General features: G+C 40.8%; 1 protein-coding gene across 1 annotated transcript in view; it reads right to left on the reverse strand.

The window, feature by feature from the left end:
• The window catches only part of PLEKHG1 (pleckstrin homology and RhoGEF domain containing G1), a 134,040-nt gene that overhangs the window by 19,133 nt on the left and 91,409 nt on the right, over window positions 1-23,498 (reverse strand). The window contains exons 5-7 of the mRNA XM_065631962.1: window positions 12,935-13,035; window positions 7,294-7,363; window positions 124-170 (exon numbers count right to left, since the gene is read on the reverse strand). Of these exons, the coding sequence (XP_065488034.1) occupies window positions 124-170; window positions 7,294-7,363; window positions 12,935-13,035 (218 nt within the window). The remainder of the gene's footprint in view (window positions 1-123; window positions 171-7,293; window positions 7,364-12,934; window positions 13,036-23,498) is intronic.

Here is a 23,498-nt window from a genome sequence, read left to right on the forward strand (position 1 = left end):
TTCTCCCTTCAATTTGGAGGGGAGAAAGGTATGAATTTTTTTTTTTTTTTTTTAATAGAATGTAACTTGCATTACATAAATATGTGAAAGGACAAATCGAAAAAGTGAACCCAGTATTCCTACCTTGGGTAGTTGGTGCAGTACTGCGTATATATGTGGAAATCTTCACTCTACATGAGGAGGAAAGGTTCACACAGATTTAGATTTTGTCAAACCAGCAGCTAATACATGTGCAAGACAAAGATTATGATATCAAGACAACACCTCACCCAGTTCCTGATTAAGGAATTCATTATGATAGCTCTAACACCACCAGACACTTACTAACTGAATTTCATTTTTCTTTTTTTGGCAATTTTTTTTTCCTTTACTTGAAGGAAAAAAACAGGAAAAAGTACACAAAGCAAGCAGCTTTACAATAGAGCCTCCATGGTCCTTTATGATAATCTATGCATCTTAAAAAAACCTCAAAAAGCACAAACCAACAAACAAACACAAAAAAACCACCAACACACGCACCCCCTTCAAACAACTGACTTGCACATACCTAGTTTTGTGTGTGCTAATGCACACATCTGCTTATTACTGGGAGAAGTAAGTTTTCCAGGTTATGCTTGGTGTGTGATTTTCAACCAGCTATAAATACTTGCACTTCTGAGCACAGTCTAACCGTGAAAATTAGAAGCCTCAAAAGTTTTTTTGTTTTGTTTTTTAAAAAAAGTAAATTATGCTCCTGTGAAAGCAGACGAGTTGTAACAAGAGTTAAGTGGGTTTCCACACTTGCCTGTCACAGTGAAATTACCCACACTTAACACTGACAGGCTTCTCAGAACAAAAGCCCGAGTTTCATTTCTTTCCTCCTTGACCTAAGACTTTTTCTTAATCATCATCATTTCGTTCTTTGCAAGAACAGGTTTCCAGAAACATTCCATGTGCTCTAAATTCATACCTGTCTATCAACTTCTATCCCAAATAATATGCCATTTCTGCAGCTTGCTGGAGCCCTAAATACTAAGAAAGCACTGCAGAACTGCGAAGTGCTTCTAAAATAAATTACTGTTTCTTTCCTGAGCCCTAGTCCGATAAAAAAACCAACCGTCTGGTAGTAAACAAGACCCCAGTATCCACTCAAAGTATCTTCAGAAGGGCCTGTGGCATTCTGCAGCACAATAGCTGTGCTCCGCGAGGGGCAGTTGCTGCTGAATGGTGAGACCAAATATCTGCCTTCACAGAAGGCAACAGTGCTCTGCAGCCCCACTTGGGGAGAGGCCTGATGGGGGCTGTGGCTGTTGTTTCTCATGGTTGGAGATTTTTTTTTTTTTTTTTTTTTTTTTTTTTTTTTGGCTATTCATCAGGAAGAGCCAACTCAGGCAGCTCCCTTCCCCATTTCCAACAGCACCGCTCCCTTCCCCCTCTCACAGGGCTAAAGCAGATCATGCCATTCATTTTTCCAGTGAGCAGTGATTCATAGGGACCCTGAGTACAAGTCACTGCAGTTCATTTCAGTATTTCTTACTGGATTTCATTACTAACTGTTCTGAAAAAGAAATAACTCAAGCAAACTTCTAATAAATGTTTCTCCAGGGGACTGCCATCCCCATTTACTCACTGGTGGGCTGTGAGTTTATTAAACTGCTCTTCACTTACAAACCAACCAAACGACGAAATGTAGTTTTGATACAAATACAGTTAAATGATGTAGCTTGTTTTTTCACTCTGGGACTAATTTTGCTGCGGCAGCAGGTTTTCACGGTGCTGCACACACGCCCTGTGTCCACACCCAGAGACAGCGACCTGGTGTCACGGCCTGTCCGTGTCCACGCTTGGGCCCTCCGCCACAGCTCCAAACCCCCTCTGCTCAAAATGGAGAATGAACAAACCTCAGAGCATTGCAGACATTACGCTGTAACAACAACCACTACAAAACTAGCTTGCACTCATTATAAGTCAGGGAGCATTAGGATGAAACCAAGTATGATGAGAAAAGGTCATTTCTTTCATATATGCATACATTAAGACAAGGGCTTTGTTTAGGGGCTTTTGGTATAAATCGTAATATATTCCCATGGCTACAGTTACAGAATAATGCAATTTATATAGCTACTTCATAAGCAAAGTGCAGAATATTTTGTGCCAATTTATTTTTTATAGATATATATTCTGCTCATAAATAGTCACATGATCGTTCTGCTTTTCAAGCAAAAAGGAAAAGAATATTGGTCGTGACATTTTTACAAATGAAAGCACTATCTTTAAAACAGACAAGGCCAAACACTTCAGGGTTACAGAGTAGACTGGGTGCACATTCCCCACAAAATCAAAAGTAACTCTGAAATCACCAGAAGCCTTTTTCATACTCGCTGTCTTTGATTTGGTTTTTGTTTGTTTTGGTTTGGTTTCTACACAAGGTCAAAACTACTTTCAATAGGATTTTTTGTTTAAAAGAATTTTAGTCTAGCTATTAAATGGAAGAAATGTATTTAAAAAAAAAAAAAAAGTAGTTTCTCATGCCCTCAAGACCTCTAAAAACTTCAAGAATGGTTTCACAATCATCCTTGCTTTCTGAACAGAGATGACACCAAATTGCATAGTGCACCTACATGTGTACTCGCTTCACTGCAACACAGCTGATTTCATCACACGAAACCATCAGAGAGCATTGACTTCTACTCAGAGCATAATGCCAGTAGAAAGCCAACTACATATGTTTTGCCTCCAGAATGAGATTGTTGATATGCACCCAAACTTCCGACACTGTTGTGACTCAACATCACACACCTTGCCCAGGCACCAGCAGGATCCACGGGAACACACTGGGAGAGTGGCCAAGAGTCGCTTCCAAGAGAGGCTGTTCCTCAGGCTGAGGACACCGCGCTGCCCGGCACGGCTGTTCCCTCGCCACCCAGCTGGGCACCCAGCACCTCTGCAGGGCCACAGAAAGGACCTCTGGTTTACACACCCACCTGGTCTTCACTTCACAGCAAACTCCCCAGAGAGAGCACTGTGTTGCTGGGAGCGTACCAGCTCACAAGCCATGCAGGCTAAAGCCGATGCTGTGAACTATGTTCATAAGCAACAGAAAAAAACAAGCCTAAGATGAATTTAATATATTTCTATCACTACTTTCATACTGTAAGCAAAACACCAGCTATGCTCTCCAGTATTTTGTTGGACGTTCTTAAACTTACTCAGCTTGAAAGTTGTTTTGTTCACCTCAACTGTCTTCAAACCAGATTAAAAGCGATCTCTGTAGGGAGGCTGGAATCTCCAGAGATCATTTTTAATCTAGGGGCCCAAAGCTGTTGTGGTAGAGGGTCCAACAACTGAGATCCAAGCTGAGAGTCCATCCACACTGACTACAGGTCACCCTGAGAGCAAAGCCAAGCGCAGGCAGATCCCGGTTATACTTAGTTTCTCCCCTGCCACTGAATAAATTCACTGCGCGTCTCCTCCACGCAAAGTTAGATGCCAAGCATGTGGCTACATCCCCAATCTTCACTCAACTCTTGGTGCACTGTGCTTTTTTATAGCCATAAAAGGCACTTTAAAAGAAAATGGAGACTGAGAAAATGAGCTGAGTCAGAGTGTAAACTGAAGCCAATTGCCTGAATCTCCTCTTCATTAATGAGATACTAGATTAGAGTAATTCTGGCCTTCCCCTCGGTTAAGCTGTTGGTATGTCTTTCAGAAAACATATGTTCTGAATTTCTGGGGTGCTGAGTGAGGAGAGCAACGTGCCAGAATTCAGCTCTCCTTTACAACAACTCTTAAACGTAAACATGTAGAATACCGAAGTCTCTCTTCTAATTATCATTGGCATTGTTACTATGAAAATGAAAGACCGAGCTGGCAAGTAAACCTATAAGCAATCTTTTATGTGAACAATTAAGCTATAGCTAAGCTTGCACTGGAAGCCTTTCATCAGCCTTTGATTACAGTTATGAGCAAAATGTCTCCAAGACATTTAATGTACTAGAGTTAATACAGTTCTTCTAGACAAAGAGGCAGGATCAGAGCTGGTAGAAACTAAGCTAGTATACCACTGCCCTCAGTGGCAGGTTATTTCTGTGCAGCACCATCCCATGCTATTTAAATAAATACCCATCCACACCATCTGCATCTTGGAGCACAAAGGCAAAGGCAGAAACTCACAACTGAACAACAGGTTTTAAGAAAGAGTGCTTTTCTGCATTTCTGTTTGCTTGTCAGTTATTAATGAATTAAAATATCTGGAAGCAGTGGGATTTAATACAACGCAGTAAGTTGTTATTAAATATTTATATAAAGTCATAGCTTTGTATAGTTATTTTATCTGTTAGCGAGTTTTATGTTACTGGCTAGTTTATACTAAAGACATTTTGCTGAAGTCTGTTAACAAATACAAGTTGCCATTTTAGGAGATATTTACTTTGGGCACTCAGCACAACAAATATGAAGATAAAGATTCAAAACCACAATCATGACTTTTTGTTCAAAGCACGCTAATGTGATTTGATAATCCTTAACTGTACTTCCCTTAAAAGTTGCAAGGCTGTTTACTACTCAAGCACAAAAGTTATACGCAGCAAACACAGTGATGTATGATTGTGCCAGCGAAGTATAATATGCTATACAACAAATTTTATTGAGCAAAGCCAAATAACAAAGTAAAGTTCAAAGAAACAGTCTATCAAGTATGGTCCAGAAGCAGACCTTAAAAAACTTAATCTCCCTAGATGTTTTCACGAATATCAAACAGTTTAGTTCTAACACACTCCGTAGTTACTTTAACCATAACTCATCTGTTACACACGTAAACCAACTAGGTGTCATTTCACATGAATCCAGAAGAAAAGGTTATTACTTTCTGTAGTTACTGAGCTTCATAAAATGAAAAAAGCAAACACAGAACATAGAGTGAAAACTTGATTATTCATTTAAATTCTCAAAAACTGTGGTATTCACAGCTGAACCAGTAGGGTGAAAAAAATGGCACTAGAGTCAGAGCTCGTGTAACCTAAGCACAGTTCCATTGGAAGCATTAAAGAAGCTCCAGCGGAGCTACAGCCATTAGCTAAGGCTGTGAGTTATGATTTCAGAATGATACTATCCCCATGTTTAACTCACAGTGAAGATCTAGCACACTCAAAGCCATCAAACAATAAGTCCCGTAAGACTTGAAGGACTGCATACTGCCAAAAAAGGCAGTTTTATTTCCACTACTCAATGCTGAGAAGATATAAGCAACCAAGAATGGACAACTGGAGTCTGTTAAGACAGTCAGCAGCTGCTGTAATGACATCTTCACGGCCAAAACCAAAGCTGTGGGGTATTTTGGTATTGTTTGATTTTGCTTTTAAGTGTTTGCACTTGTCTAGATGAAGCTAAAAAATGCTTGTTAGGACTGCAATCTCTAGCAATCTCTGAGCCATCAGGCAGTTGCCTGCCAATAATACAAATGCTAAAAGCATTCGACAAGGGAACAAAAAGCACAAGCAATGATATGCAGATGGATTTTGGAACTAACCACCAGAAAGTCTACCAGAAAACTGCTTTCAGATGGCCAGTATGAATGAGAGCACAGCTCCTTCCTGGACTTGCTATTATCACTTGCACCACCTCTGTTTCATGTCCCAGCCAGGAATAGTCCCAGCAGTCCCAGCTATGAGCAAGCAATACAGCAGAAAGATCTACCAGCTCCAAACTGTGGTATCTCTAAATATCCTGAAGGTCTCACAAATGTCCTTCACTGCAGAGGCACTCTGCTGACTTACGCTCAACTTCTTATCCACCAGGACCGCAGATCTCGTTTTGCTAAGCTGTTTCCTAGTCAGCTAGACCCAGCATGCACATGGGGTTATTCTGTTCCAAAGGCAGGACTTCACACTTGCCCTTATCCCATTCTCTCTCTTTCAATCCAATATAGGCTATTTGGAGTGATAACAACATGCCATAAACCTCATTGCAACGGGGCAAAAATGCATCCTACTTTTGTAGTAGTGGTGCAAACACTCAGATCTCTCAGTGCTTACAGAAGATCAGTTACTAAGAAGTAACAACTTTCTCAAACTCAACTCAAGCAAGTGTTCTGGTGAAACAGCAGCACTAAGCTGGTATCATCATTCCCCTTCATGATAAAATCCTTTATTTCACAACAGCGCCAAACAATTTACTGGACCACCATGAGAGGGTGGTCCAGCTAATCTTAAATACTTGTGTTAGACCAGTTATATAGAATGCTTGGTGCTGGCAATACTGAGTTCAGGACAAAGTATAAAACATGACGAGGTTTGGCTTTTTGTTTTTCTTGGGTTTGCCTTTTTTTTTTTTTTTTAATGGAGAAAGTCAAACACATCTATAGGGAGATTATCCAGATTTAAACAACTACATGCCCCCTCTTCCACCAGTAATACCTTGGAGGTGGTATTATTTCTTAACACATTTGGGCTCTATGGATTCAAGGCATACATATATTCTCCGGTGAAGTCCACAGATGAACTAGAGTCATCTGTAGCCCAAATTACTTAATCTCTTGTTGTCCTACCCACTGTAGCCATTCCCCCTCTCCCTGACTGGCTCTCTGGGTTTCCTACAATGAATGACACCTAAATTTGGTTCCCTATATTTCTCCTGCCCCTAACAACTTCTCCTTCTCCATGTTTTTTGGCTTCAGAATTGCCCCCAAAAATAAAGATGTCAGAGAGATGTTCAAAAAATTCAAGTATTTCAGAGAGAATAATATTTTAATCTTAAGGTTAGACTTTAGTCCATCCTCTTTAAAAAGAAAATTAAAGGTATGGCTGCTGGATTCAGGAAAAAATGCATCTCAGGAAACGATATGGCTACAAGGCTGTTAAGGTTTTTAAGGCTACAAGGCTGTTAAGGCTAAAAGTCTGTTAAGCCTTTTCTAAAAATGCAAGCCAAGATGTATTCTCTAGTTGTTCTTAAACTGACAAGGCAAAACTGGAGTACCACTTGATCACTTATAGTAAAAATGAGGAAAAAAAAAATCCCTGTAATATTCCACAAAGAGATGCATAAAATGAACTCTAGATCAATGGCTCCACCAGTTCAGATACACTTATTTAAGAAATTAACACCTTTTTCTTGATTTTTTTTAAAATCCAGATCAGAGGCATATCCCTATCATGTACTAAGATAAATTCCTTCCCTTTCCATAGATTTGCTAACTTTTCTCGGTTGAAGTCACGCAAGCTCTCAAAATCACATCTCAGAAGCTAATTAATTAATCTTATTCCCCCATATCACACTGCAAGTGGTGGTGTGCTGCAGACTCCTGCAGTAGCCACTTACCTTGGAAACGAAACAGTCTGCTATAGCCACAGGATCATTTTCACAGTTTTCCAAATCTTGCAGAAGTTCACTAAAACAAAGAGCAGGAAAAGAAGAGAGAATTATGGCACACCTTGGAATAGACACACCTGTATATTCAGAGTCAGACACTGCTTCATCATTCACAGCAGTGATGCCCAAAGCACTTAGGAACACAGGGAGTCCTAAAAATGGAACAAGAACCCTTTTGATGCCCTTCTCTTCCCCCTGATCTGTACCTCCTGGTGTTTTTTGTTTGGAGACAGAGAAGCACTCTAAGGAAATGGTATTCACACATAAAAATTCCAGTCATCACAAATACCATGGATTGCTGATCTCCTAAGCACAGCTGAGCCTCTTCCTTCAGATTGACAGCTATTCTATCATACCCATAGTGGTGTAGTCAGACAGTTGTGTAGCTTTTATCTCAACTAACACAATTTAAAGCTAACAGAATTTAAAATATACTGAAGCATATGCTGTGTCCTATAAAGACTTGGTATGTTCTAGGAGCTTTACTTGACTGAGGGAAATGAGGAGCTGGTCTGAAAACCACAGATGAGAACCAGGGATGTATTACACATACAAGAAGAATAGTAATAAGCTCACTCAGGCAGATTTGTCTACCTTTAATGGGTTTCTTCACTAAAGTAAAATGGTTAGCCTCGAAAAAGGTTTTCTGGAAGGGAATATATAAATTCTATATGCATAAAAATAAAACCTTACCAAGAGGATTTTATAATTTTGACATGCCAAGTAGGAAATGAATTCATTGTAACAGGAGCAAAGCAATAAGGGAGCATGTTCACTGTTGTATGAAACTCAGTTCTGGAAAGCCAATTCAGTGAAAGAAAGAGTTCAAGCAGAAGAAGAAAACCTCAAAGGTCTCTCCTTGATCCAAATAGTCTTTAGTCTTACTGAAAGATGTACTCAGGAAAATGAGAGAAGAAACTCAGTTTTCTGCCAAATTGTTCTCTAACAGAACTTCCTCCCCGCCCACCCCCCTTCCATCTCATTAGATGATTTTCCATTTAGGGCTACTTTTCTCCCAGTTCGCAGCTGGTTCCCTGAAGGAGTTTTGCTTAAGAGCTACTAAGCTTGTATCTAGGGAACCACCCTCTTCCCCTCTAAGCAGACACAATTTCCCTCTGTAAGTAAGAAAAGGAGTAAACCAGAAAAGTTTCCTGACTTGTTCTTTGCTTCTCCAATTACTGGAGGAAGGAAGAGGTGAAATCAGCAATCAGTCACAACGAACAAAGACAGACAAAGACCTTAGCTTCAGTGGTCACTAAGCCACTCTGTACAGCAACAACTTCTCCCTTCATCAAAATGGGAATAGAAGTATGACCCTTGTTTGATACCCCACGCTCATCAAGCTCCTTTCCATCAGCAAAGGAAGTGATCTGTAGCAATGGTGGCCACAATAATCAGCTATAATACCATCAAAGAGGCTCAGAGGATTCCTGCTGTCAGGCAGGCAGACACTCTCCTGATGGCTTAGAGTATGTAGCACCTTGACTGCTATTCCTACTGGTCTCCTCTAGTGCCACAATATTTCTCCCACAGGATACAGTAATGCAACACTTAAAGATTTTCTATATTCATTTAATGAGTCCAGGTTTATGCAGTAAACACACTACTGGTTTGTGTGTTCAGCACGAGCCCATTGTGTATGGACTGTGCTTTAAATGATTTTGTTACCTATACTGCACTCTCTTCTGTCTTACCTGGCTGGTAAGAATGGGATTGGTAAGAGCAGCCTGCCAGTGCAAAAATAAAAAATCTGTCATGCCCAGGAATCCTGAAAAACTTAAATAAATTCCTATAATACCAAGTTGACGTGAAAACGTAGGGCTATTTTTATAGGCTACATCTAAGCACCTGACAGGGGCAAAAGAAAAAATAGAGAAAAGCGTTAGTTCCCTTCACCTGACTATCCAGAGGTTTTGTGCTGTTCACAGACGGTACCGCAGCCTCAGTCTCTGCTACTCGCTGGTGCCAACCAGCCGGGAGGTGCCTGGAGCTCAAGGCGGCTCCCTCAGAGGAGCTCCGTGCTCTAGCAGCTGGATCACTAAGAGGACTCACTCTGAAGCACGCCACAAGTGCCAGTGCCATGTAAGACCTCGTACTGAGTTACACAGCTTGGGTTATTATGGGCTGGAAAAATCTGACTCTGTACGATCACCACCAATAGCTAATGCTAACTCCTTTGGGAATGAGAGAAGTAAGCATAAAGGGAGAATTTTTCATGCAGTGCACTCATTATCAAGTCAAATAAATGAAAGTCTCATAATAATGTCTTCTAGGGTGCTTTGACTTTTTGGAGTATGGATTATTTTCAAGACAATACATTTGTCTCCTCCCTCATGGGTGAAGACTTTCAATAGGACAAAGTGCAGTTTAGTATCAACCTGTTGACTACAGGAGGTCAACAGGAGTGAGACAAACACATTTTTAGGTCTGCAAATAATCACCATATTTGCACACACAATTCAGGTGAGGAACTTTATTCATTTTATATCATCACGACACCATTTTAAATCTAACAAGTATTTTTCTCCTCCATTTTGATCTGAATTGGAGCAAGTGAGAGACAGTAATGACAGGGACATCAGACGTGCAATTTTGGTGCAATGGAAGAACTAGAAAGATGCAGGAAGGAAATAGCATGGTTTGCCCTGAACCCCTGGCAAAAAAACACAAACAAAACAAACAAACAAAAAAGTTCATGACCAAGTACTCTGCAGTCTAGCCATAAATGCTGAAGTGACAGCATCACCAAAACCTTCATTCTCTCATGCCTGAAATAGCACAGCACTCAAAACAAAAAATGTACATGGCAAGCACAATCTGGTCTTCATGGTAGAATACTTTCACCACATCAAGTTCTGGAAAATTAATCTGAAGAGTTCAGACTTTCAGTAAAAAAATTTAAAAAAAAAAACAATCAAGAGAAATTTAGCCTTGATATAACTTCACTGTCACAAAAATCCTGTGGCCAAGACTAATTTCTATCCACTCGGGGGACAAAAAACCGAAACCAAAACAACGGAAAACAACCACAAACAAACAAACACACACACACACAAAAAAACAAACAAAAAACAACCAACAAAAAACCCCTAAAACCAAAACACCAAAAACCAAACAAAAAAGCCAACAAAACAAAAAACCCCCACCATTTTCCATGAAAGGTGAGCTCATACAGGTTTTATGAAGGCTGCTGACAAGAAGCCAGGCCTGACCACCATGAAGCTCAGAGCACAGGAACTGCTGAATACAGCAGTTACAGAAAATGGCCCTGATGACCCTGCACTGTATCTGTGTGCCTCAGTAGACACTGATGGACAAAGATCATGCAGGACAATCCATGTCAGCAGCAGAGGTTTCAGCTTGGCCTCTCCTAAGATCGTCTGAGTGTTGGCAGAAATACTAAACTTGAGCACACTTCTCTGCAGAATTCCCATTTCAGAATCAAGTCTTGGTATCAGGTGAAGAATTTATCCTAAACTGACATTGGGAAGAACCTCAAGAGGGAAGAAGGAAGAAATGCAGCCAATGGTGACCTAGAGAACAATTCCTCCTTTCCAAATAAATAAATTAATAGTGGGGGAGCTTTGCCCAAGAGACAGAGCAGGTCTAGTGGACCAGTATATAGTCAGTGATTCTACTTTAAGAAACAGTTTCCCAAAAAGAGATCATAGTCACAGAACTAGCAGTAACCATTCTGACCACCATTTCTGCCATTCAACGCAACACCTAAAAATTGTTAGTAGTTTAGCTGGGAGAAATTCCCATTTACTGAAGTGAAATTTCTCAGATGTATACAAAATTCAAAAAACCCCAAGACTAAAACATGTGATCATTGATTAATGGTGAAATTCAAAGTTGAGAAAAACAAGGTAATACTGAAACTATAAAATCATGCTCACAAAAGGCATGGGAAACTACTAACACAGAACTGCCAAATGGACCTTTTCCAAAGGTAAAAATAAATAAAATTACTCTAGAGTATGTTTAGGACCCAGAAGCTACATGCCAAGTTTCACACAGCAGGGAACTTAATCCTGGAAGCTATACTGGGATCTACAATGAGTGCTCGGATCTACAATGAGTGCTCAGCCTTAAAAACTCACAATTTCCATGTAGAATTTTAAATTAGAAGGTCTGAAATACATAAGTAATTTACTAGAGGCTTTGGACAACTTTCCAGTGAGTTTTAACCATTTTAACATATCTATCTCTAAAATAGCCCCAAACTGCCTTTTTTCTTTTTAACCTCTGCAAATCTTTTTTTTTTTTTTTTTTGCAACTCAATTATTTTTATTAGGTAGTATTTGCAATAATGCTGGCATAAATGTGTCCTAGCTACCAAGTCTGCCATTTCTCCAGCTTTTGAAGGATCAGAAAATAGAATGGCCAGGGCTGTTTTTTTCTATCCTGTGACCACTGGGAAGCTGTAAGCTCACAATCATTGTCTCATGGCTACCACTGTGTATTTTCCATAGTGTTAGACATTCAGTCAAGTCAGTTGTCGTAGCTGAAGCAGGACACAAGACCTTTCTAGTTAAGTGTATTTCCATTACTTTGCAGTAGCTGTTTTAAATTTCAGGGAAAGATTTCAGGTTTCAACTTTGTGTTCTGAATAGATCCATCCCCACTCTTCCCTTTGATACTGAACAGCGATCCCAGCAGCTGAAGCACTTTAAAGCAGCTTCCCACGAGGATGGAAAAATATTTAAGATGTTCTTTGACACTAGTCCTCCACTTCAGAATCCTCTTTTGATTCAATTAAATCATCCGCTCTTCTACAAACATAGTAGTTTGGTAGGTGTTTTGTCAACAATAGCAAAAGCTAAGAGAGCTTTTACAGGCGTAATGGTATATAAAAGACATGGGAACTTTATGCCAATATATTTCTTGCATCAATTGAATGTTCAGGTTTTCCTTAAATGCTGAATAAGTTAATTATTTTTATAGTAACAGAGGATTAAGACAAAAGTAGCAGTAGCATGCTCTCCAAACTGCAGATATTGTAGGTCCCACACAATGTGGGACTAGCTATACAAGCAAGAAGTTTTACTTTAGGCTCCCAATATACACTAGAATCCCATCTGCAGAGTTTTAGAGAAGGCTGTACAGATACAGAACAGAAGCCTTCAATAAGTGGAAAGGCACTTGAACACCATTTTGAGAAATTAATTCAGGGAGTCCCTAGTAATATAAAACAATATAAAAGCCAGATATCGATGATGTGTATCAGTACACAAAAGGACCCAACATAGTAGGAATAAAACAATGTCTCTTTAGTAAGGCAAGAATTGCATTCACAGTGTTCTTACATTAGGCTCAGTTAGGGCACAGAGCAGATTAGGCTTAAATTCACAGAAATACTCAGAATGAAAACAAAATAAGTAAATGGAGACCACATTTGATTCACAAAATAAACAGCTAAAAAAATCTGATCTCAGCAAGAGATCTCAGCTGAGAATCAAAGGTAGACCATTTCTCAATTCATATATCTTGGCCGTTTTGAAGAGATAAAAGAATATTTTCTTGGCTTGCTCCCTCCCCGTTAACACAGGCTATCGAACTGTTTTCTTTTAGTTAAATATGAATTTACCTGTTAAAACGGTAGATATCCCGTATGTTTCCAAACAAGGCTGATCGCTCTTCTGTCCCCAGGGAGAGCTTGGTCTGGTCAGTGATACAGTCGAGGTAATCCTACAACAGAAATGAGAAGGAGGCCTTCAGACATTTCCTCCTTTCCTAGATCAGTAAATGGAACTATGTTCTATTGCACAAGATGAGTCTCTTTGTATCAGTTTCAACTTATTATTACAGTAAAGCCTTCAGTAGTCCCTCTGTGAACAGGCACTCTGTTATGAAAGATAACAGTACTTATCTGTTTATTGAAACCAAGAAAATAACAAAAGACTGAATGCTAACTTATAGCCCTCTGACGGGACAGCCAACGTTTGTCTTGCTACTGATATACAAATTTATTCAGATTTAATTCACAATGACAGTTTAATTGATCATTTAACTGTCTCAAAGACAAAAAAAAGTAAAAATAGGAGATGAAGAATGTCATTCAACACAGTCTTAGTAACAGAAAACGTATATAGTGAAGAACAGAAAGCATACAAGCAACACAGGCTCAGAAAAGCAACCATTACAAAATTTTTTTGTTTTGTTTTTAACTCACAGTTAAGAAAACAACACAGAGTTTGTAGACAACAGATCTCAATGTATATATATGTGCATACGATTTAATCACAGATACAGCTACATTGCAAATTACATTGCTATGTACTCTATCAAATATTTCCTTTTGCATTCACAAGAGTGACAGTGTCTCATCCAGAGACTTTAACTGAATAGGAACAAGACAGCTAGAAAAAGCTCAGATCAGCAGCATTCTGGCAGAACGATTTTCCCATCTCTTTCCTCACTTTGATAAGAGCTCACCTCCCAAAGCGTCACCTTTCATTCTGTTGCTGCTACAGTGTTAAAATTTCTCAGATAAGGGCAAACAAATCCAGCAGGCTATTTAAAAAACTAAAACTCATAAACCAAGAAACCCAACGTGCTGCCACTTTCATGAATAAATTCTGCTGGAGGATGGAAATAAAGTAAAAGTGAAAACAGCTGAAACAATGCGAAATAAAAATAAATAAAATCCCTTCGCCTGGGGCTAGACAACATGGTGTGGCAACCTCCCAAAAGCAACAGAGCATTCCACAGTGCAGCAAGGAAGGAGCCCTGCAAAACATCAACAAGACCATGAAAACTTCTAACATATAACTGTGTTCCAAAGTCATAAAGAAAAAAGTATTATAGAACACATACATTGGCCCAGATGTAGTCTCTGTGTAAAACCCTTGAAGACGAAGGGTTTGGATCAACCATGGATCTGACTTTTGGACTCCAGATGCCCTCATAAGGAAGATTAAGAACTGCAGGGCTTGAGCCTCCGTCCCCATTTCCTTCTGCCCTGGTTTTGTTAAAAACAAGACCAGTTTCTCTTTTAGTGAATTTTCCTTTCAGCTAATTTCTTCTAAGTAACTGCACTTTTCTGAAGTTAGATACATGTTTTTGGTAGACATAGCAATGGAATACAAGGTTGCTGATAAGAATGCATGTTGCGTATTTGCAACAAGCGAACTGAACAGGTGACTAAAACTGACCAACTAAGTATTCCATCCCATCCACATCATACATCATATAAAGGTTGGTAGATCACAAGGGTCTCGTTCTCTTTGACTATGGCCAGCACCTGGGAAGGACTCTGCCTACTGTCCCTGTGATCTGAGGCCTAGTGACAGACCCTGCATCCTTGAATCCAGTTCCAGTTTGCTGCCGAGTCCAACCCAGGACTTCCGGGTGCCTGCCCTGCTGCTGCAGGAGCAGTGCTGAGCTGTGCCGGGAATTTCAAGATTGGTTTTGTATATTTTGTATTATTTTCTCTATTTTATTAGTAGCATTAGTAAATAACTTTAAACTTTTTCCAACTTGCAAGTCCTCTCTCTCTCTTTGCCCTCCTATTGCCTTTCCTTAATGCGGAGAGGGGGCTGGGGTGGGGCGGAAGGGGGAGGGGGTTAACAGAGCATCTGCCACAGTTTCTTGACACCCTGCAATTAAATGGTGACACCTTCTTTCTAACTGAAATAGTGTCAGCAGAGTCACAGGTGTAACCAAGATTCAGATTTAGGTACCAGCAGCCTTTCTTGTCCCTTCCCTCATCTTAATGCTCCATAATCCACACTCTTTCATCACCTCCAGTGAAAGGTACTCCTCATCACCCTCAAAGCTCAGTATTTTTTGCTGAGGGAAAGCAAGCAAGCCTATTCCAAGGTAACCCCAGTGTCTTTAAGAAGAGCAACAAGTGGCAGTGGGCAGGCAAGCAGGCAGGTCCCCGGAGAGCCATCTCTTCTGTGGTGGCATCTGACCTTTTACCTTCTTTCCCAGCTGACAGCAGCCTCACAGTCCAAGCCTGTCCTTGAAATATATTTGTGCAGTAAATCATTGGAACCACATTCTCTGGGACTCACTGCACTTGTCCTTGGCTTTTTATTTATAGTCAGAAGCTGCAGAAGAGTAAAAGGTTCAGGATGGTGAGGCAGACAGGACTGCAGCAAGCAATATGCTAGGTCAAAGGTGATAGACCCAGGGCTACTCCAGTGATGGCAGTAAATAAATAACCTTTTCTGCCTACTAATACAAATCTGCATATAAAAGCAAATAACAGCAAGGCTCCAGTGGAACTGTGATCCCCTGAAAACATTTTTAGCACTACAGGAACATTACAGCACCCCAAGCTGGTGTGATGGGATGGGTTGCAGAGGAATGGAAATCTTATAATAAGGAATTTCATACAGTGTAGTTACTGAATAAAGAGAAGTTCCTTTCAAATTCATTCATCTCGGCATAGCTGGAGCTTGGTTTTCTTCAAAATAACAAACAGTCCACAGTTATTTCCATTAGTGTAGACAGTGTTACAAGCATTACCTGATCTGTGCTCCTTCCATCCTCTCCACATACTCTTCTCAGTCTTTTACCAACACTTAGTAAGACAGAGGGAACCAAGCACTTTTTAATGCTCCTGCCAAGCAGCAGCCTGCAGGTGCTCTGGCAGATTTCCAGCATTCTCGTAGCATATGCCAGTATCAGGTTATAACACACACCCACTGCTTGAGCTCTCTTTTGCTAAAAGATCCTTAACAGTGCGCTTCAGGCCCCCTTCTCCTCCCAGTACCAGATCAGAAACAAACTAGAAACTAATGGTCAGTTTTGTGCTTACTTAGAGTAAAGGGAGACGGTTATTTGCTCAAAAAGCATGGGATTCAGAGGCATCTTGTATCTCACCTCATATTGTTAGGCAATCACACAGAATTTGGCGACTGCTTTCATGTTTAGCTTTCTATTTTTGCTAATGTTGCTGACTTGAGGCTTGTGCGAGTCAGACAGCTGCAGACATGTTTGCACTGCTGTTCCATGTGCAAGCAGATACCTGAGCTAGACACAGGCTGCCTAACACAGCACTGACAGCAGGGCAGTCACAGCAGCAAAAAGCTTGAGATATCCCTGTTTATGTGAAAGAGATAGACATTGGATGGTCTTGACACAGTCCAGGCACAGCCCAGCAGCGCATCGCTGGCACTGACACAGTAAGTGGGACCATTTGGGTTATACTGCTCTATAGAGCACGTGTGCTCTCGTAAAGGCTTCGTGAACTCATCCAGGAAACAGATGCAGTATTGGCACATAATGTCCCCTGCAAGGACAACACCACAGGCAGATCAAAGCTACCCAGGCACAGGGGTTTTTGTAATTATTCCTTAGCAAATGGTACTTTACCCCCATGGTAGTCACTGCAACCTCCTGCAGCATATCAACAGCTGTTATCATCTGAGGCCATAATGAAAGGTTTGGAGCTACAAGATAACAGGACAGGCTGCAACTGTAGTGACACGAGGCAGAAATCAATGAAATTTATCAGAACGGAGTACCAGCCCTATTCACTTTTTTTGTTTCTTGTCAGCATCTGTGGACCTTCTGTCGGCACCGAATGATTTCTTTATAACCTTTGCCTTCACTAGCCTTTTATTGCATCTCTGCAGTTATGGCAAAAACATTTAGCTTACTTGATAGGAGAAAAAAAATTAAACAAACACAAATGCCAGTCTCCTTAGACTGATTTATGGAGCAAAGTTTGCTCTAATTGTACTGCACAATTTTTCAGTCCTATCTCCTGAAACTCTCCATAAATTAGAAGAGCTTGCTAGACTGCCCTACTTTCCTTGCTGAGTTTGACGTTCTCCCCATTTGTCTTTCATCACACTGAATCCATCAGAAGGAATTTCTGCTAGAAGCTGCATATCCTGACTATCGTCTCCTCCTCCATAATCACACAAGGAGGATCTCTAAAGGAACAGAAGGATGACAACACTAAATTCAGAGGCTAAACAAATAATTATATTAATTTGGAACAAGAAAAAACTGTCAAGAAAAGGACAAAATGAGCAAAAATATCTTCACATATTGATTAAATTGATTTTTTTCCATGACCAAATTTCAGAAACTAACCACAAACTAGTGGGACATTTTCAGCTAGCCACCCAGGTCTTCCTTCGATAACAGACACACACTTAACTTTAAAAACAGAGTACAGGCTGAACAATAATAAATAATAAGCCAGCCATTAATTTTTGCAATGTTAAAATTACACATTTAAATGAGTGATGTCAATGGTACTGTTAACATGGTAATGCTAAAAAAATGGGTAAAAGCCACACTGACTCGTAAAAGAAGAATCAGTTTTTATCCTGCCCTGTAAGAAACATATACTATAGAAGTTCTTAGTAATCCCTTTACAAGGCAGGACTGTGCATATATAGATATCACCAAAGATAAACAAAATTACTGAAAGAGCAGTGTTGTTGCATAGGTACACCTTTACCAAGAGACAGACACACAAGACACTGAAAATTTGATTAAATATCAACACCCAAAAAAGAAGAGAAAAAAAAAAAAAAGGATTCTACCCACCAGAAAACTTTGCTTTCCAATACCTAAACACAGGCTGCAGGAGAAAGCAAAGATGCTGTATGTCTCTGCTTCAGCAACACAAGTTTTTGCTCAAGAGCTGAGGACTTATATCAGGAAAACTCAGACTCTAGTCAAAAGTGCTTAAAACCAGGTACTTTTCAAAACTCCAGTGACTTCTAGGGTTTCAACCTGAGGAGGAATATGTAATATTACATCAAGCAGGACCTAAATTCAGGCAGTGCCATAAAATCACGCAGACTTCAGTTTTCTGATATTCCCTAACTCTGTGCTACTGATAAGGCAGCTTTTACTCCTAGGTGCTATACTGTAACCACGGGCATATTTTTGTTCTACTCCCCTCTACCAGCACAGATGCATATAGCCCAAATCAGATGGCTGTGCAGAAGAGGAACCACTGAAACGGCTCAGCAGCCTGAGCCACTTAAGCGCTATTTCCACACTGCTTTGAGGAAAAGGCTGCAGGCCAGAGGGAAAACACACCACAAACCGCGTCCTGTTTGCAACCTGCTAGCTAGAGCCATGCTGACCAGACCATCTTCATACTTGTAACCAAAGAGAAAGCTGGGCAACAGTTGTACAACAGAATATCTGCTATAACGTGTTCCTCATCGGTAATTCTGCCAATTACATAGGTAATTATAATCTGTACCAATCACCCTTCTGACTGATTTTTGTCCTATTCCTTTTTTCTTATTATTTTATTTGCAGGTTTATCTGGCATGTACAGCAACATACTCGGAATGCCTTGTGTGTCAAAAAATAGCTTACTGTCCACAACAGGTGGCCAAGGGTGCTGAATTCTGGTCAGAGCAGCTCACTGCAGCTCTTTTCAAATATTCAAAGTACAGTTGCACCCTGCAAAGTGAAGGTGCACTTGTAAACCATACATATTTTGCCTTCTTGCTCTGGTTCCTTTGGCTGTATGAGTCCAAGGACTGACTGAGACCAAAATCAAATCCAACTCCTGTCCATATCAAACCCTTTTGTCAGGATTTCTCCTTAAAACACATAATTATCTTTGTTGTCATCACTTTCTATGATGTAAGACGACAAGCCTACTACCTCAGTGCAGGTCTCCTGCAACTTGCACAGTGGTTTACTTGGACATAGCTGTGCCAAAATATTTCATGCTGCCAATCCTAACACATTTCTGACTGCTTTCTGCACCTCATCTTCTGTCTTCCACCTTTTTCCTCTTCAGTTTCTGTAACCAGTCAAAACTGGTCACATATCTGGTCACACAGGCAGCCATCCTTCCCTTCTGAGTGAAAATGCTTGTCCAATTGCTTTTAAAACCATTTCCCATCTCCTATCCCACATCAAAGTACTTGTCATTTGCAGCTTTCCAGAGATAGCCTGGCATGTTCCCATGCTGTAGGCAGAAATCCAGGCCCGTCGAGACAATTAGCACCTTTAACCTCCTACCTCTGAAACTCCTCTGTCAGAGAAGCAGAAGTGGCAACAGCTTTGCTTCGATGTCTGACCTGTATTGATTCAACAGAGAGGGGAGGAACTTTTCAAATGCTCTTTCCTCTGTCAGTGAGAATTTGCTACCTAGCAGCACGCATTTCTTGCTCCCAGGTAAGTAACACAACCACTAACGCAGGCTGTAACATAATCACCTTGTCATACAGTAGGCTAATACAATTTAATACTTCTATTTAACTAATAGGAATAGATGCCGTTTGAGTGCCATAAAAATCAGAACCATGTTTTATTTCTGCTACAGATATTGTGTGTTAATGATGCCACTAAATCAAACCTCAAAAAAATGCTTGTGCTATTTACCATATAGCTTCTCTACATGTAAAACCATAAAATTAAATAAAGAAGGAAATTTCTGTAAGCGTGTTTTTTCATCTTCCTACCTTCTGCTTTTCATGGAAAATGGGATGGTGGTATTTGGTGGGGTTTTTTAAAAGACATCTGAAGCAGGAAAACCCTCACATCAGCCAAAGCACAGACAGGTCCACAAGACCAGCACCTGTCTGGGGCTACGCATAGCACAGCTCTGCCACCAACAGCCAAAGCCAGGGCCTTCCTGAGGACAACACAGACTTGGAGATGCAGCTTCCTCTGTTCATGTCGGCAATGGGAGCAGAAAGCTCCTGGGCTCCATGCACTTCCTACCCACCTTTTCCATTCTCTTTACAAGGTCCCTCAGTACCTTGTACATAAAACTGCCAGTTGTCAGTGCCAGCAAAGCTCTGCCTTTGTGGGAAACAGCACTGCCAGGCCTCGCAGGTGGGCTCTGAAGCACCCACCTACGTGCTTGCAGAGCACTGACCCTGCCATCAAGGGAGAAGGGTGAGGAGAACACTTCCCACCACTGCCAGCCAGCCAGCCTCCAAATGGGAATGGCTGAAGTAATCCGTGTGCTTCATACTCCTGTTCCTAGATGTGGTTGGTGATGGATTTCTTTCTGATGTCTGTGCAGAAGAGCGGAGACACTGATCTGGCAGGAGGCCACCTCACTGGCATCAGCCTTTCCCCAGCGCCGGGTGGAGGTGGTGAGGAAGCCGTACGGCACTCACCTGTGTTTATGTCCAGCTTTGTCAGAACTACCCGATTTACACATGCAATCAGCTCACACACAGCCTGTGGATAACAGCACTAAAGCAGGCATGATACAGTAAGTCGATACTTCACTGACTGCGTGTAGAAAGGGCAAAGAGCGATGGTAAGAGCATTCGTGAGAAAGTGGTATGAAGAAAGACTAAAAATAGAGAAGCACATTTAAGTTTTCTTTCCACTGTTTAATGTTGCAGAGTAAAGTGATCATGACAGACTTCTCCCTATACTGTCCACAGTTAAGGTTCTGCAGATAAATTAAAGTTAACAATATTAACTTAAATTTTACCTACAGAAGAGAAAGGGAAGAATTTTTTTTTCCACAGTTATTCCTGAGTGACAGATTTTCTCTAATCGGCGTGACTTCCCCACCTATATTATAGACGTTAAAACACTGTCCTATTTACAGATACTTAGGACTGAAAGCAGTGGACTCTAGTAGGTCCCCTTGGCCACATGCACAGACAGCCACAGGAGGAGTATGTGCCAGCCAAAATTAGCAGTGAGGAATTCCTGAGTCCTAACACTATGCCTTGCACCTCTAAAACGTGCCGTTTCTTTGGCTTAGGCTGCCTTTGAACAGTCGTGCCTGGGTAGAACATGAGCACGGGTGTGGGTTGTATACAAAGTCAGAATTTCTAGGGCACATCAATGTCAACAACATAACAGTCAGGAGATCTTGTCACAGGACTTGAAGTTGTCAGAGCACAGCCAGGAACTGAACCAAAGCACTTGCCCTGGAAAACTGCCCGTGAGAGGTCCCTCAGCACTGCCCAGGCTGTTGCACTGACTTCATCCATCGGGTCCCTGGGGTAGGACAACAGCCTCGCCACCCTGCAGCTGTGGGGTCCTCTTCACCGCTTTGGAGTCCAAGCCTCTCAAGCAGGGTCTGCAGGCCCTCTTGCCCCTGCCCCACCATCAGAGGATGCTCACGGCAGCTCCCAGCTCCGCCCTCATGGGACTGGAGGGGAAGGAGGCACATGTCCTACAAAGCTACTACAATAGTGTAGGGGTTTATGTCCTTTCTTTTTACCCAATGCCTGCATTGTTCTTCTGTCATCTGAGTCCCATGAGCCATTTCAGAGGGCATGCTGTGTCTACCAAGCTCTCTGGAGGATCAAAGCCTGTCACCCACTGATCCAGCATGGAACTGCCAGCCTGCTTGGATGGACTGCTTTCATGGATTTTGCCTTCCTTGTTGAAGTGAATTTTTGCTCTAACAAAACACAATCAAAGTTGAATAATACTCCCCTGCTCAACTGCAGGAATTTCATGCTAAAGTCTCCCATCTTAAAAAGACATCTTGGAAGGCAGGCTGTCAATTAAATCAAGCTGTAATTTGATAGAGATGCACTCAAAAGTTGAAACTGCCATTCATGGATTGCACACGTACAAGTTCCCTAAATTGTCCATCATCTATAAAGACAATACAGGTAAATCACTGGCAACAGCAACTCATGTGTAACCCCAGTTAGACACTTGAACACACTAAATTACTGAAGTTCTAAAATCGCATCCCATGTTTACCTCCAGATATCAGCAGCATCCACTACTAAATCACAGCTACAGGAATTTTTCCCAGGACCTGGCACGCCAAATCAGGAGTGCAGTAAGAGGCAAGTTCAGAGAGTGGATGGAGATCATGGGCCAATAACAAATGCCACCAGTAGTAGCTATGTGAGGCCCCCATCTAACAAACTTCTTAAAAGGAAACAGAAGAAATAAACTACAGTAATGAGGACAGACAAATTAAAACACTAAACAGTAATCAGGATGTTAAGTAGTTTGAGGTTGTTAGGCAGACGAAGTGCTTTAAAGACATCTAAAGCTTCAACTGAGGCTCAACATCCCTGTCAATCATCACCATCATCATTCAATAACATAGAGCTTTTTTAAAAAGTCCCAGCTGAAATGTTTACTAATTATAAATTTAAAAAATAATAATCTCAAAGTTCATCAGGACATCTATAAATTCTCACAACACAGATTATTTGGCTGATTATAACCTTCTTGAACCATAGTCCAGCGAGGCACAGAGAATTATTAAGGCAAATTTAGCCTTTAAATGTATGAATCGCCCAGGAAAGGAACCCAAGTCTTGTGCTGTAGACACTTGGCACATTAAATAAACTTTCCACAATTTGTAAGGCAAATGAACATTAACATTTTTTAAAGGAAATATTGAAATGCTTACAAGGTAAAGGAGACATTCCAGAAGAGAAATGTTTGTTTTAAAATCCAAGAAGGGAAACTGAAAGAGTCTGTTTTCCAAAGAATGAAAATGCAAACCCAGCAAAATGCAGAAAATCTGCACACATCCTAAACACACATTTATCTTAACCTTAGTAACCACATGATTCCCAGAGACTTATGGATGGCTTTTGTTATTATGCAATGAAATGGAAGCTTATAGTAGTGGGTGGTTCACGAGTGAAAACTTTTTAAAAGTGTCTTATTTGTAAAATTATTTTCTCATGAAACCACAAAAAACAGCAGCTACTTCCACACCTTAATCCGTGGGAGCAAAGAGAGTGGAAGAGAGAGAGAGACTGCTATGTGGTTTGTTAGGCCTTCAGGTTAAAAGATCATTAATTACTAGAAGAACACAGTTCACTGACAATATTTAATAAAAATGATACAATAAATTTCAAAGTGGTCAAATATTTCCATGGATGGAAATGGAAGAGGCCAGAATAAGCAAATAGAATTCCAGAAACTATGGTCTGGCTAGAAAAGCAGAAATTTGTTTGGCTTTAAGATATCACTTCCAAATATTGAAATTTCTTTACAGAAATCCCTGTCATTCTGAAAAAAAAAAAATCATTCTGCAAAAAAAATGTATCATCTTAGTAAAACTTTTAAATATTTCCTGAAAGTTTTGCAGCATAAGCTGCACTGTGTCTCTCCTGCCTCTCAGTGCTGTACCTCCCAGCTTTGCTGTCCACCTCCTGTAAAGCTGCTTTCCCGGAGCTGCTGCCCCACTCCTCATTCCCCACCAGTGAGCAACAGCAAGGCAGAGGGCAGAGGTGAACACATCTCTCTTC

This window comes from Caloenas nicobarica, chromosome 3 (genome assembly GCF_036013445.1).
Source record: "Caloenas nicobarica isolate bCalNic1 chromosome 3, bCalNic1.hap1, whole genome shotgun sequence".
In the NCBI taxonomy this organism is placed as follows: domain Eukaryota; kingdom Metazoa; phylum Chordata; class Aves; order Columbiformes; family Columbidae; genus Caloenas; species Caloenas nicobarica.